Source organism: Sylvia atricapilla, chromosome 1 (genome assembly GCF_009819655.1).
Source record: "Sylvia atricapilla isolate bSylAtr1 chromosome 1, bSylAtr1.pri, whole genome shotgun sequence".
Lineage (NCBI taxonomy): Eukaryota > Metazoa > Chordata > Aves > Passeriformes > Sylviidae > Sylvia > Sylvia atricapilla.
Window position 1 is genome coordinate 6,454,246 of NC_089140.1, and position 15,563 is coordinate 6,469,808.

The 15,563-nt window shown below is 44.5% G+C and overlaps 1 protein-coding gene and 1 long non-coding RNA gene across 13 annotated transcripts in view; one reads left to right on the forward strand and one right to left on the reverse strand.

The window, feature by feature from the left end:
* LOC136358485 (uncharacterized) overlaps nucleotides 1–15,563 on the forward strand; it is a 1,172,843-nt gene that overhangs the window by 61,503 nt on the left and 1,095,777 nt on the right. The gene's annotated exons all lie outside the window — the stretch shown is intronic.
* KMT2C (lysine methyltransferase 2C) overlaps nucleotides 1–15,563 on the reverse strand; it is a 192,718-nt gene that overhangs the window by 13,552 nt on the left and 163,603 nt on the right. For all 12 annotated transcript variants that reach the window (XM_066314259.1, XM_066314319.1, XM_066314277.1 and 9 more), the window contains 9 exons: nucleotides 13,037–14,856; nucleotides 11,845–11,956; nucleotides 10,806–10,884; nucleotides 10,623–10,686; nucleotides 8,341–8,573; nucleotides 3,816–5,501; nucleotides 2,345–2,557; nucleotides 1,760–1,924; nucleotides 402–543 (listed from right to left, as the gene is read on the reverse strand). In XM_066314259.1, the coding sequence (XP_066170356.1) occupies nucleotides 402–543; nucleotides 1,760–1,924; nucleotides 2,345–2,557; nucleotides 3,816–5,501; nucleotides 8,341–8,573; nucleotides 10,623–10,686; nucleotides 10,806–10,884; nucleotides 11,845–11,956; nucleotides 13,037–14,856 (4,514 nt within the window). The remainder of the gene's footprint in view (nucleotides 1–401; nucleotides 544–1,759; nucleotides 1,925–2,344; nucleotides 2,558–3,815; nucleotides 5,502–8,340; nucleotides 8,574–10,622; nucleotides 10,687–10,805; nucleotides 10,885–11,844; nucleotides 11,957–13,036; nucleotides 14,857–15,563) is intronic.

The following is a 15,563-nucleotide window of genomic DNA, read 5'->3' on the forward strand; positions in this document are numbered from 1 at the left end:
TGACCTCCCAGCAGCCTCCAGCTTCCTCATGATGGGGAGCAGAGGGGCAGGTGATGATCTCTTCTCTCTGGTCACCACCAAGGGAATGGCCTGAAGTTGTTGTCAGGGGAGGTTTAGGTTGGATATCAGAAAAAAGTTCTTCACCCAGAGGGTGGCAGGGCACTGAACAGTCTCCCCAGGGCAGTGGACACTGCACCAAACCTGACAGAGCTCCAAGAGCATTTGGACAAGGCTCTCAGGCACAAGGTGGGATTGCTGGGGGTGTCCTGCGCAGAGCTGGGAGTTGGGACTCAACGATCCTTGAAGGTCCCTTCTAGCTCAGCGCATTTTGTGATTCTAAGACCTGTTTTGCCGTTTGCAAAGAGCACTGACCCATCAGAAGCAGGAGACGTGAGCCTTACCATCGTGGCCTCCCAGCACTCCAGCCTTGCCAGCGAGCTCCTCCGTGGTGGCGAAGCCATTGACCAACTTCTGGCAGGCCACGGGCGGCGGCGTGGGAGGGAGAGAGGCCGGGGGCGTCGGGGGATTGCTCAGATTGTTCTGCTGCATGACAGGAATTAAACAGCCATCAGTCAGGGTGGGACACAGGGACACAGCTGGCCTTGTTCCGCTACCACACAATGTGACCCACTCACAGTTTTACACCCAGATGGAGAAATGATATGCGGCCACAGCTGATACTCAAACATGTGACAGAAAGGTATCTACTGTGCAAGACACAGTAACTGGCTTTTCTTGTATCAGAGAAACAGTTCACATCAGTAAACACTCATTAAATACATTACCAAATACTTTACCAAAAGATGTGGATAAACTGTTTACAAAAATGCACAAAGAACATTTTAAGGAACAGTTTCAAACGAGTTCCTACAGTTTCAGCAAAGGTCCCAGTTCCATGCGGAGTGAGCTGTTCCACAGTGACTCTCCAGCACCATGAACAAATCAGTTCAGCACAGGATGAGCTGTCACTGAAGCAGCTACCATGGAGCAGAAGATAACTCTGCAAGTTCATACTCTGGGCTACTTCTCACCAGTTTATTCATCTGCCCATATTTTAAATGAAAATTAAATGAGAACTTCAGTATCTTCGACTGTTGCTGCTGCAGTCATGCCCACAAAGCTAATCCTTATTGCTGACTTTTGACCACAACAACTATTTCTGTAGGTCCCATTCTCAGCTTACACACTGTGTAAGGCTGGAGAACACACCACTGGTTTTAATAGGTTTTTATATCAGGGTAACCAAGCAGCAAATTTGATTCTGTCTGTTCAGTATCCCACTGCCCTTCCCATATTGCCACTCTGATCTCAGAGACTGAGATTGAAATGCTGTGGGTTATTAACTCATTACATACAGTCTATTTTGTTCAGAGTTCCCAGGTTCTTAGTTAGGGCTTGGTGGGCAAATGAGAAAAAGTCTATTTCTTACTTAATTCACATTAAGAAATGTTTTAATGCTTTCAGTGAATTTGCAAAGTACTAAGAAAGTCTTCTCTGCTCCACGAAGCTGTAATTACAATTTTTATTATTTACCACCCAGTTATTAAGAGTTTGTAATTTTTAATTAGTTTACAATAACAGTTTCCAGAACCAATATCCACTTTCAGGAGTAAAACAATGGTGACTGTTTTGCACTATCTAGCCTAGCAATAGAAGGTTGTTTTTCTTCTAGTTGCATAAAAGGCAAGAACTCCAACTAATAGTAACAATACCATGGACTTCTCCCCCCAAACAACAGAAATCCAGATTAAAACCATACCTTGTAAATGAGCTGGGAATAGTAATCTGAAGCCCCATCAAGAGTAGCACTACCAAAACTTCCCACAAGTCGATTTCCACCATTTAGCTGGCCACTGCCATAGGGGAGAAAGTGTGCAAAGCTCACTCCAATTATGGGTTCCACCAAAGGCAGAAGAGAAAGTTGCTGTATTGAAAGAAAAAAAAAAAAAAGTCAGAAATTATGTATAAAACAGCACACGGCAATTCTCCTGTCAGTAGAGTGGTTTCTAATTTAAAAGAAGAATTGGAATTTATCCACTGTCAGGAAATTGTCAAACACAGGACACTCTGTTAAGGAATGTGGTCCCCTGTTCAGCTCCAGCTCCCTGCCAGCTCACCCAGAGGCTGGCAGAGCTGACAGAACTCTGTGGCTTTGGGACTACTGCTATGTCAGCCCACCTTCCAAAATTAAACAAACCCCAGACTTTAAATTCCCTGATTTTGTGGAAGTTCCCATTTTCCCCACCCTGTGCTCAAAATTCAACTTAACCATTCACCTCCACTGGGAGAAACTCAGTGTTCCAAGCAGCCCCTGGATTGCCTTTCCCAGCCCTTGCACACTCACCTGTTTCAGCTGGATGAAGGTATCTGCATTAGGATAAACACCCTGCTTTTCCTCTTCCTCTTTTTTCCTTTTCTTGGACCGAGGAGCTGCCTTCTCTCCTGTCCTCTGAGCTCGTTTGTTTCTCTGCTTCTTGGTTTCAGGTCCTACCTCTGTTCTCTGGAGCTGGCTGTTACTGCACCCAAATGCACCTTGCATCTGGGCTCCTGCAATTTGCTGGTGTGAAAAAAAGGAAGGGCAGCAGAATTTTTGACATGTTAATACACAGTTCGCTCTGATTTACTGCACGACTCCGAAAGCGCAGGCGGAGAGTAATAAATCTCATTGAAAACAAAGTGTATTTTACTGGCAGGTGGAACTGCTAAACTGTCCCTACAGACAGAATTACGACCTCCCATTAACACCACTGACATCTGAAAACATCATTAAAAACGCACAGGCTAGTAACATTCTCTTCTGAATACCCCCTAAAATAAAGTTACATGTGCATGAAACCTTGGAGATGTTCACGAGGGCCTAATGAAAGACAGACTTGGTGGCAGAAGAAAGGTGTGGAAGTTAATATAATACAAAAGTATTTTGAGGTTAGAAACAAACAAAAAAAAGTGTTGCGAAACATTTTTGGATTGTACCACTTGCTTAAATACTCCCAGCACAAATCTGCAAAGTCTTTCCTCCCACAGAAGCATAGCTGGGTAAAAGGGATCAGAATGGGACTCCAATGCTACAGGGGCAAACCAAAAGAAAGTCCATTAAAAAAAAAAACCATTATTATTTTAAAAAGCTCTACATGATCCCTACCACCAGTATTCTATTATTCCTATCACATGTTTTAACTGTGGATCTTTTATTATTTGCTGCTCACAATGACCTTAACTTTTATGAGAATTTTTTCCTTTTAAATACATTTAAATTCTATTTTAAGAATGAATTTAGGCAGTCAAAACCCAAAAGTAGAGATCAGGATTACAACAGAATGACCAAGAAGTCTATGTGTAAAGTGTATCCTACCTCCACAGAAAGCACTTTTCTTTAGGTCTGTTTTAAAAGACCTTATAAATTGATAAATCATACAGACAACTCAGGCGGAGGCACAGGAGAAAGAAGCACACAGACACACCATGTTCTGTACAGACACATACCAGTGAGCAATTAGGAATCTTACTGTAAAATCCTGCCTTAATATTAGGAACTGGTATTTTTTAAAGACAATTTTCTGAAGAAAAATCCTTTTTTTTGCATTTTAATTATTTCTGAATATGCTGACCTAAGAAGCCATATTAAAATTTATTCTTTTTTCAACACAGGTGATTTACTTGTGCAGAAAAGGCAGGAAAGAGGCAAAAGTTCCTTAAAAGCTGTTTCCTCCACCCTCATACACGTAGGTAGGCTACGTTCCCACCATGCCCACAGTAAGGCACAGACTAGGCTTGGACTGCTGACCACAGCGCAACAAAACCAGTACCAGGCTCACCATTCCTTCAGAGGGACTCTGCTTCTCCGCTAACTTTTTATCCCCAGAAACCTCTTCCTCTGCTCGGCCACTGCTCTCCAGTTTCTGATTCAGAAGAGATGAGGATTTCTTGTTTTTTAGCAGGTGTTTCAGCAGTTCATTCCCTGACTCCCCTTTGGCTGCCGGAGCCCCGGGCGGCTGCGCTGGACTCGGAGCTGAAGAGGTTGGCTGTGAGGTGACCTTATCCTCCTCCACTTTAATACTGCTTGGATTTTCTGGTTTAGGCTCAGCTTGACCTGAGCATTGATCAGTTTCTGCCTTTTCCAGTTTAACTTCTTGGAGGCTGCTGGGGGTGTCCGTTCTAGCCTTTTCAGCCTCTGCACTCCCCCCAGGCTGTTTCTGGGACACGCTGCTGCTGGGGAGCCTCCCCTCCAGCTCCGGGGAGCTCTGGCTCTCCCCTGTGCTGCCTGTCGAGGGGCCTGTTAGCTCCACAGGCTCCTGCTCATCCTGGTGCCGTGGCTCACTGGGGGTGTTCACTGTGGGCGTGGAGGTAGCATCAGAAATGGTTGGGGTTGATGGTGCGGTGATATCCGAGTGTGGAGTTGACGGGGCTTTTATGGACTCGGCATCGTCGTCCTTTTTCTTTTTCCGTGTCCTTTTCTTTTTGCCTTTCTCCTCCGGGATTATGTCAGAATACAGCTGGATGAGAGACTGGCCTGCTACAGGGATGTTAGCAGCCTGGGGCACACCGGTGTCCGACCCACACGGGGCACTGCCCCCCAGCACTGGAGATGAAGGTACAGCAGCAGGGAACGGAGGCCTGACCTGGTTCTGCGTAAAGGCAGCCCCGGGGAGGTTCCCATGAGCTTGTTTTACGTTATGGAAATTGGGAGCTCCACCTGCAACAGCAGATGCATCAGGTCCAAAAGCTGCAGGTCCCACTGGCCGTCTCTCTGTGCTTTGCATAAAATTGGTGGCAGGAGGGGAGGTCACAGCACCTTGCTGCAGGATCTGCCCCATCTGCTGCTGCTGCTGCTGCGGGGACGGCTGCAGGGGCCGAGGGGTTTGCATGAAATCACAAGGCAGCTCAGAATTGAAGAAAGGTATCTGAGATAAGGATGATTTGTTATTCAGTTCAGGCCCCATCATACCGTGCTGCTCCAGCTCCATCCTCTGCTGCAGAGCTCTCTGTCGATCCACCTCCTGCATCAGCTGGATGCGCTGCCGCTCCTGCTGCTCCCGTAAGCGCTCCTTCCGCTCCCGCTCCTGGAAACTTTCACTGAAAGGGTTGTTGTCCTCAAACTCCACCCTTGGGGGTGGCCCTGACTGCGCAGCTGCATTTGGGCCAGGCACAGGAGCCGGTGCACCAGGAGCAATTGGCAACGGTGTCATTGGAGGCTGCATCCTTGCTGGATTCATGGCGATGTGACTGGCAGGGGCGTTCGCAGGTTGCCATCCGGACAGGTTTGGCATCCTGGTGGGGTTGGACTGCCCAGGGATCACCACTGCGTGCTGCTGATGCTGGAGCTGCTGTGCCACCATGGGGAAGCTCTGCTGATTCATTGCTGGTGCTGTCCCTCCGGGAACCATGGGAGGCTGGGCCTGGACCCCCGGCATTATGGAGTGTGGGGCCATCCCACACTGCTGCTGCTGCTTGATGCGGTACTCCTCGATCAGCTCCGCGTGCTCCTTCTGCTGCTTCCGGATCTAAACATGGAGACAGTCGTTATTCCCCTCTGCCACAAACTGCCCGTGTAAGCACCATAAACCATCTAACTCACCGCTGTAATTCCAGGAGACAATGAACATCAGGCCAAATCAGCATTTCTTTAATGTTTTTAATGTGTTTTCTATGCTAAACAGCCATTATTTCATTAGAAATACTCCCCAGCCCAAGACTTCAGATGAAACAGCAGCACCTCAAAGTTGTAATTACACACCAAGACTGCAGTGTGCTAGAGAATACACAAACCTAAACCAGCAGTGATCCTTTTCCTACAGATCTTATCATCCATGCACAGGCTACAAACAGTTTGGAACAGACAGGAAAAGGGAAACAGTGAGATGGATGATGTTCACACATCAGCAACATCTTAGAAAGATGTAACTGGAAAAGTTTGCAGGAAAACAGTGAAGGATATTCCCATTTGTTCACAGGCAGATCCTAAAAATTCTCATGTCAGATGAAAATTGCAACTGCTGCTCAAAAATTTAAAATTTTAAGACCAAAATAAACTCAACATGGACACTGCAAGTTATGCCTTATAGCTTAGATAAACAGAAGCTGAGGGAAGGACACAACACTGCCAAGTGGACAAGCAAGAACCTTTCAGAAACTCTGCCGAGAGTGAACTAAGCTGATCTCTAAAAAAATACACAGATTTGCAACCCACTGGCTGATGATACATACATTGTGGAAAATTTCTCTCTCACTTCTATTCATTAGATTATGACTTTCACAGCTTACGTAGGGAGAGAAAAGCTCTGTAATGTATTTCAAGCTGTGTGATAGCCCTCTCCTTTATCTGAAGCAAGGACTAAGACAGAAAGCTCAGGGTAACAGTGATGCCACAGGACACACTTCAGGCTGCAGGACAGATGCACCCAAAAGGTGATTTACACAATAATCCCAGGTCCAAGATGATTTATGAGCTCTGCCTTGGCACTGACACTGCTGGATAAGCAGTGCCACTGACTGGATCCATCTGCACTGCACAGATCCAGTGCTCCAGGGCTGCTTCTGTGGGTCCTACAGCCCTGAACCTGTGCTGGCTCTGTGGGGCTGTGCCATGAGGCATCCAAAGCACCAGAACACCTCCAGGGCCTGCAGGTGTGGATCAGTGACTGCTCCTGCAATGAGCTGAGTGTCCAAGGCTGAGCACACCCAGGGGCTCAGAGCTGAGCTGGAGATTTCGGCAGAGCAGGCAGGGCAGAGCCTGTGAGCACACACATCTGGCAGAGTCTGTGTGGGTCCAGGCCTGGCCAATAACCCTGTCTCACATCAGTGGGGCACAGTCAGCTCCAGGTTCTCTGTGCCTGTGTCCAGGGCCAGCCACTCAGAGGGACAGAGGAGCTCTTTTCTCTCTCCATACATACAGAAGCTTTTCAAAAACTAACAGGAGCCTGACTGCAGAAAAATGACTTGATCTGATTTGAAAGAGTGGCAAATTGCTTCCAATAGAAGGTGGTTAAAACTATACTTTAAACCTCATTTAAGCTCCTAAGAGGTACAGAACAAAATGCTGCTCAGGATGTGGATGAAATCAACCACTGGTCTAAATCAGTGGCTAAAGGGCAGTGCACGGCTTCTGCCAGCAGTAGATTAAACTTAAATTTAAAAATTACAAATAGGAGAACCTTAATTATGGGGCAGTAAATGAATCTGCCAGCAATGTCATGGTTAGCAGCTGTTACTTCAGTCTAACTCCACCATAAGATTGGATTGTCGTATGTAAAATAAAGATTGGTTAAAGGGAATTATTTTTGCATTTATTCTACTTGTGATTCATTGTGGAAGGGGAAAAAAATTATGTAGAAATAATTTACCCACTCCATCCCTCTTCCACACAGTGGAAAGATGAGCCAACTCATATCTCATCCAGCACATACTTTGTCTTGAAGAAACACAACAGGAGAACTTGTGGGCCAGATATCTCTCAGGATTTCATTCCATGCTGTCTGCTGCCAAGTTTTTTTTTCTTCATAGTAGTAAAGGATAATTCTAAATAACTTTTATTTTCAGCAGGACTAGTTGATCCTGACAATCATGCCAGGTAATTTATGAAAAATGTCTTGAGGAACACAGCACTAACCACTGGTGAGTGAAGCATATTAACAAAACTATCAAGAGTTTCATCTCACTTACAATATCTGAAATTCCAACTGAATGTAGGGAAAGGAAAACAAAGCCCAGTGAAAGTGGTTACATGTAGAAACAGGGCCCCAGAGAGGCTGGGGAATCTCTTCCCTTGGAGACTAGACTCACAAGGTGCTGAGTAACCTGATTTAATCGTGAAGCTATTTCTGCTTTGATCATGACTAAAAGATCTCCAAACATCCCTCTGACCTGTGTTACTCCGTGACACAATACTGATGATCAGCATCTAGGAAGGAGACTGACCATAAAACTAGCCTAACAATAAAGATATAATTAAAAGAGATTTTCAAACTGTCAAAAAAGAAGACCGGGTTAGGAGGTTCATGCAAGCCTGAAACAAAGCCCTGCATGCTAAAACTTTTCTCCAAACGTTTCATTTTTGTTTTCCATAGTGCCAGGAACTCTGCTGCAAGTCATTTTGCCAAGGAATTTCCCTCTTCCCAAAGTACTAACCCAGCTTTTTGTCACAATGTTTGCCACAGAATGTTGCTTTGCAGCTCCAGGGTCACCTGCACTCCCGAGCAATGCTGCTACACACACAAAACAGAACAGGGAGTTGCTCCTTTGGGCAAAGCTCCACTGTGTCTTTCAGAAGATTTAAAGGAAAAGAGTTACTACCACTCTGACAGCTCAGTGCCAAGGTGAACAGTCTGGATTGCAGATGATTACCTGATCTAGCTGTTTTTGGACCATACTTTGCTGCTCAGTAACATGTTTCAGCTGTTCTGCATCTTCCTCTGGGAACTCCCGGCCGGCTTTCTTGGCAGTGCGCTGCTTGGCTGAAAGGGCCTTCTTGGATTTTCTGTGGGCTCCAATCTGCTCCTCCAGGTACTTCTGCTGCATTTGAAGAAGTTGTTGTGTATCCTGCAGCCATTCCTCGTATTGCTTTCTTTGTGAATCATCTAGAGAGAAGGGAAATGAAGTGTGATATGATCTCATCCTGGAGATGAGCAGATGAGCTCTGATCTCACTTTTTAAAGCTGAAGTTTAACCATCAGGTTCCCCCCTTATTTTAAGAAACTAGTGGTGAAATCCAGCGAAATTTGACAAAGAATTTGGTATTTCAAGAAGTAGTATGTTCTTGGAGTGACTTGAGTAAATGAGACAGATACCCAAATCACTATATTTGTGAGAGAAAACAGTTTTAACACAGATCATTTCAGGAGGTCTCAGCCAGCTGTTGAGGCAGCAAACATGCACTTGCCAGTGAGCAAATGTGGCTTTGAGAACTGCTACAGAACCCAGTGATTCCCTGTCCTGTCACACAAGAGGGGACATGGAAGATCTCTGGAACTCAAGTCCAAAGAGATTAGGGAGCAAGGATACAAACTTACAGGAAACACGGCCTGATTAATTCTGATGTTTGCAGAAAACCGCTGTACATACAAAATTTATTTTTATTACAACTTCTAAGAAAAATACTAAAATTATGAACGCCATCAAATATTCATGAAGTGAAAGAAAGATACTGTCTTTGTAAAAATCACTTCGTCAGTGTTAGCCCTCAGCATGGGGCCTTCAGCATCAGTGCCATTTCCTGCCCCCAAAATAAATGCCACTCGTTTAGGCTGCAACTGGGACACTGCTCTTCTTTCAAATGAGAAATGTTCATCTGCCACAGGCAGTCCACTGCTCTCTGATGTTTGTCTGGAGGCAAAACAACCACATCTGGTAACACTTGACCTGCACTAAGCACAGAAAGCAAGAGAGAAAGAACACTGGTGATGGTGTCAATTGTCCCCTGATCACATTTTGAGTAAGCACAGATCTTCCCTGTGAAGATCCTTGTTTAACAGAGATCCCACACAGCAGCGTGATTTCAATATAACCACATGCTCCAGACTCTGCCACCTTCTACACCACGAGTCACTGTGTCAGTGACAGTTTGACTGAACAGCTCAACCAAACCTGCTCAGGGTGAGCTACAGCCTCAAGGTGCTTTCAGGCAAAAAATCAGCAGAACTGATCCCAAAAACTGAGGGGACAATCGAGTGGAAACACTGGGTGTAACACCAGAAAGATCAAAGCACTGAAATTTTAATGAGTTCCAGGTAAGAGTAACTACTACTGAACTGAAAAAACAGATTTACTCAAGTGCTCAGAAGCCACCATCACTCAGCCAGAGCGAGGCCATGCTCAGTGCCATGTGAAATCTCACCACAAATAATTAATACAGATCATACTGTCAGAGCTCCTTATTGCATATTCAGTGCTGCTACTCTAGCTTCTGGAAAATGTGACGGAGTTTACTTCTGTTTCTTACTCATAAATACCAAGTGAAGTATTTCTAGTGACAGAAACACTTTTTTACACATGGTCTTCCTCTCCCAACATATGCTCAGTTTTAACTTCTGCTAATAAATCTTTCTCATCACAGAGACTAGGATTCACAACTGATCTAGGGCATCCAGAAATACGGAATCCAAAAAGCTAGTGCAGTATATTTTCTGCTTTCAACAACAGTGCTTCACAGACAGGCTTGCCTAACCAGTGCCTGGAAATTTGTGCCTGGAAATTCTGGTATTTGTTCAAATAACAATGACGCTGCACAAAACTTTCTGCTTCTGAAATAAAGAATTCCATCAATACATACAGTTGTTCTCTCACTGAGCTCAGAATATTCCAACACAACCCAAGACCAGGTTTCTGATACAGCAGTCTGCCAGCCAGACTATAGACTACTGCTCTCACACAAATCCAAGCAATGTTCATTTTCTGTTTCCCTCTTTCCTTATGGTGTTTTGTTGATGACAGCTTCTAGACAAAAAATGTTAGCAGCATTTAATATATACCCCTTCATTACCTAGCAGCATAATGATGAAATTACTCAATTTTAAAAATATGATTTTTTTTATAGACAGGATCCATTTAGGGATAGTTCATTTTAAAGAAAGGAGAAATGTAAAATTAAAAAAAAACCCCATACAATAAATTATTAAATCTGTACTTACTGACAAAACCAGGACCAAAATTGGGAGGATTAGGTCTAGAAATCTGAGGTGTCAAACTTCCATCCTAAAAATTTCAGTAAAAGAGATAGACAAGGATATTAAATCCTGATTCAGTTAGAATACCCAAAACCTAGTTCTCATTATTGAACAGCTTTGTTTCAAGCCCATATCAAGTTGCATTACCTGTGTAATTGCCTGCTGCATATGATTTTGGCCTTCACTGGTCTGAGCCCCTGGCACTGGCTGACCCATAAAGGGAAACCTATTGATAAGCAGAAAAAGAAACTGTAACCTTGGCAAACTGGCATTTTAGGAGAGAGAGGTAACTTTATTATAACTTAAACAAACCACCCAAATATTTTACAGACATTCACTTGAATTTCTGTACCAAACCTTTTCAACATCTGGAGAATACAGACAGCATTTTGCCCTTGGCTGAAACTTCTGCATTTTACATTTTTCAGAGAGATGATATAGATATGACCTACTGTGCTAGAACAGTGAAAACACACACATACATAGGTCTGTACTTGTATTTTAATATTTTATAATTTAAAGAATAAAAGCTGAATGTATTTAGGTTTCCTGGTCACCATCACAGCCAACTGGAGCTGGGTAAATTTACACCCTGGGTAAGCCATTTATTATCATAAATGGGCACTGGACAAAGAAAGGCACTGGACAAAGCCCAGTTTGAAGGGCCAAACAAAAAGAACAGGCACAGATCCTCCCTGGCCCATGGATCCCCACCTGCCCTAAGGACAGTCATGGTGCAGCCTGCACCGTTCATGGCTCCTTTTGTCCTCAGAAGGGATAAGGAGAGGATGGAACTTCCACTCCTTGGGCTAAATCTTACTCACACCCAGCATTAAATGATTTGCTGCAACATGAGGTTCCACTGTTACATGGCCACCCCCAGTTTTCTAGCACAACCCCTGGGAGATGTGTCATTACCTAATTAGCAAGTGGGAAAACAAGAAAGCATCAACAGTGAAGCCATGTTGACCCATGACATTACAACTGGAACACAAGTCTGATGCATTTGAATACCCTTTATAGTTCCCACTGCCACACTGGCTGAAGTCCTAGAAGATAATCCTGTGTTAGCATGGAATGCAAACTACATGACAGAATCTTCTTTCATTTTCTCCACAAAGTTTCCCTGAGCTCTGCCATCCTTCTACATTCAGCAGTCCTAAAGAATGTATCAAGTGTTGCCTACCTGTTCATGACCATTGGTGGCATCCCCATGTTACTCTGTGCCATGACTTTGTTGATCCCCTTAAGAGCCACCATTTTTGCTTTCATTATGGGATCCGTGATGGCATCAAAATCTATAAGGCAAAACCAGCAGCAGTGAACCCCACAGCTGAACATTACAAGTTACCAAATGGATAATGAATTGCTTGTTTACTTTTAGTTCACGTATAAATCTTCAGTAAAACATTAATTGCATTCCTATTTCACATTCGTTGTCTTCCCCACTTTGATATTCAAGGTTAATAAGGAGTTTCATGTGTCCTGCAGGAGAAGTTAGTCCAGCAAACAGCTGTCCTTGTTTTCAGCCACAACATACAACCAAAAGCAGGTCAGTCTGAGAGTCTGGGAAGGGCTCTAGACCAAATCTGGCCTATGACCTAACAGATTAATAAATTGTATTTATAGGTTTAAGACTCAGGAAGTTGTTTTGGTGATCTCAGCTGGCAATTGGCACACTATCACTAATGTGCTATGAGAATGGCCTTGATGGTCACTATAGATACAACTCTAACAATTCTCAAAATTTAGTGTTTTATTATCAGTTAAATGATGGCAATGCTCTTGATTTGAATGCTCAAATTACTAGGTTGTATTAAACAAGCAACCACAGTTTTTCTTAATTTTTTTTAGTACAAGCAGAATTATATGTGATATTTCTGGGCCTTGTCTAGACTGTGAATCAGTAAGAGCTACTGATAATCCCTTTTCTTGTCACACAACAAATATTGCAAAAAAAGTCATAAAACAGCCATGAGCATATAACTGATAGATCAAGTATCAAAAGGTCAGCTACTGCACTTGACCACTTGATTTTGTTTACAAAGGATGCATTTACTCCCCAGCTCGTATGAACCTTTAGTATAAGGAGAGTATGTGACACAGCTGATGTCACAAACATTATCAGCAAAGCAGAGTTACCCTGATCCTGGTAATGACAACAGGAGCCTTGCCACAGAGTTCAGAATTCCACCTACATGCTCAATTTCCATACTCCCTTCGTACAAATTCCCCTAATAAGCAGGTTGATTTTTATTATGCCACCTTCAAGCTCTACGTATTTACCTGCTTCTTGCAGTGCTGTGGATTATTTAACTATTTGTTGCGGCATTTCTGAAACACCAACCAGAACACAAACAAACAGGACACCCACATACCAATATTGGGGAAAAACGGCTCTGAACGCTGGCGAATCATGGCTTGCATCTGTCTCTGCTGCTGCTGCTCCTGCCTCTCCTGATCCAAGAGGTCCTGCAGGAGAAGTGGCTGCTCCTCCAGCAGAAGCGGCCTCTCTCGGTTTTGCTGCTGAGCTAATGGCTGAGGGAGCATCATCTGCTGGGGACCAGAGATGCCACTGGGACCAGGACGGTTTGGTACAGCCACAGTCTGGTTAGATGTCTGTCCTGCCCCGAAGTTATGATTAGATGACTGACCCTGAATAAATCCTGGATTCGGTGACCCTTGAGAAAAATTATGGTTCATTCGTGGAACCATGGGCAGATTTGAATTTAAAGTGTTTTCCAAGATCTGTCCAGCAGGTGTCATGAGTGTTTGTGGAATACCTGATCCATGGTTCATTTGTGTGGGTGGAAGAGATTGAGATGGAGATCCCAGAGTTCTTGCTTCAGCGTTGTCTGAGCTTTCACTAGACAACAAACTTGAGAGGACTGGGGTGGACCCAGAAATACTGCAGGAACTTACTGCTCCTTGAACAGGCAGTGGAGCAGATCCCTGAGCATCTGGAGGAGGCACAGTATCTTGACTAGGAACAGCAGGAGTTTTGTCAGGGAATTCTGGGTTAGCAGGTTGTGCAGGAGCCTTTTCTCCATCCTTTAACTCCGCTTCAGCAGCCTGCTGAGCACTTGTGGACTCAGTATTTCCATCACCTTTTTCATTTTCATTCCTCTTTTCTTCTTGAGTGTTTGGGGAAAGTACTTCCGTTTTAATTTCACTTTCTGTAGCTGATTTCTTTGGTGGAGACTGGGTCTCAGCAGGGGCAACAGTTACATCACCTTGTTCTTTCTGTTTGGGCTCTTCTGCCTTGCCCTGGATATCTAGTTTATCATCAATGGGGACATTAAGGTCTAGTTCCTCATTAAACATTCCTTTCTTATCCCCCACGTCAAGGTCTGGGTCTGTGTACGCAATTAAATCAAATTCCCCAGATCTCAGAAGATCATCAAGGTGAGGATCATTGGTTTCCAAATTATCTAGAGTGTCCAGTTCATCTCCTTTCCCATCCTCTGTGTCTAGGTTCAGATTTTCCAGATCCTCATCATCTAAATCCTTGACTTCAACCCCCTCGAGGTCTTTCACATCCAGATCTTTTACAGCAGGATCATCAGGATCAAGCTTTTCTTCTAGACCATCACTTGGCTGGTTGGGAATCTGCAAGTTCGCAGATTCATCGCTTGGCGCAGACGCAGACAAAGATCCCGGGAACGCATCAGCGACCGGCTGCCCCAGAGAACGCATTACCAGCGCAGGGGGGTTCTCAGGATTGATCTGATCCTGCTGGGACTGGGACATGTGCTCCAAACCGGCGGCCATCTGCAGCTGGTTCGGTATCCCTTGAGAACTGTGTCTCGGCGGCTCTGCCTGCCGGGGCCCTGGGAAATCCTGCCTGGGCAGGAACCCGGGGTGCCGCTGGTGCTGGGCTGCTGCGTCCAGCACGGAGGCAGCGGCAGCTGCGGGGCTGAAGGGCAGCCTTGGCCTCCCATCAGGAGCCCTGTGGCGCAGCTCGATGAACGCCTGGCCCAGGATGTTGTGCTGCTGCACCGGGATTCCCTGCGGCGGGAAGTGCTGCGGGAGCCCGGAGGAGTTATTGATCTGAGGGCTGCTCACCGGCCGGGCCATGTCAATATTCAGGGATCTCCTCAGCTGGGGGGGCACCCCAGGGCGCTGCAGGGGCTGCTGAGAGCCAAGGAAACGCTCCTGGCCCGAGGGAGCGCCGTGGCCGCCTCCCGGGAACCCGTATCTACAACAAAGCACGGAAGGCCACATCATCTCTCTTCTCAGCCTCAAATGGCTAAGTAACTGTTCACCAAAATGCTTTACGCGACGCGTTCATCAAGATATTTAAATAAATGTTTTGACTAATTATACTTACATTTAAATGAGCTTTACGACTACAATAAAATAATTGCGTTAATTATATTTAATAAACAACCTGTTTTCAATTTCAATAGTAGTAATAATGGATAGAAAACTCTTGACAGTCAGAACTAACCTAGTAATTAAAATTCATGTTAATGCAATTCAGGGTAAAAAAAATCCCAGTGTGTGGATTTAGAAATTACTGAAATAAATCCAGATACTGAAAAAATTAATTTCTGAGATGACAATGTATGTTGATACTGGTATTCATTTTACATTGTAGCATTCACTGTAAAAATGCCACACACAGAAGCTGATGTTTAATTCCATACTCATTAGAAATGAATTTATTCATTATTAAGACATGAAAAATAAAGTCTCATCTTTCTCTTTTTTTTTTTAAGAGATGCCCCAAAAGCCACGAACAAGATGTTTCAGGTCACACAAATCTGACCAGTTCTGCAATTTCTCCATTTATTCTTCTGAGTTATTCCCAAACAGTGTAAAATACTTAGTGTAAAACACACATTCTAATGTTACAGGAAAACCCACTGCACATACAGATTTCAGGAGGGTTACCAGCTCCTG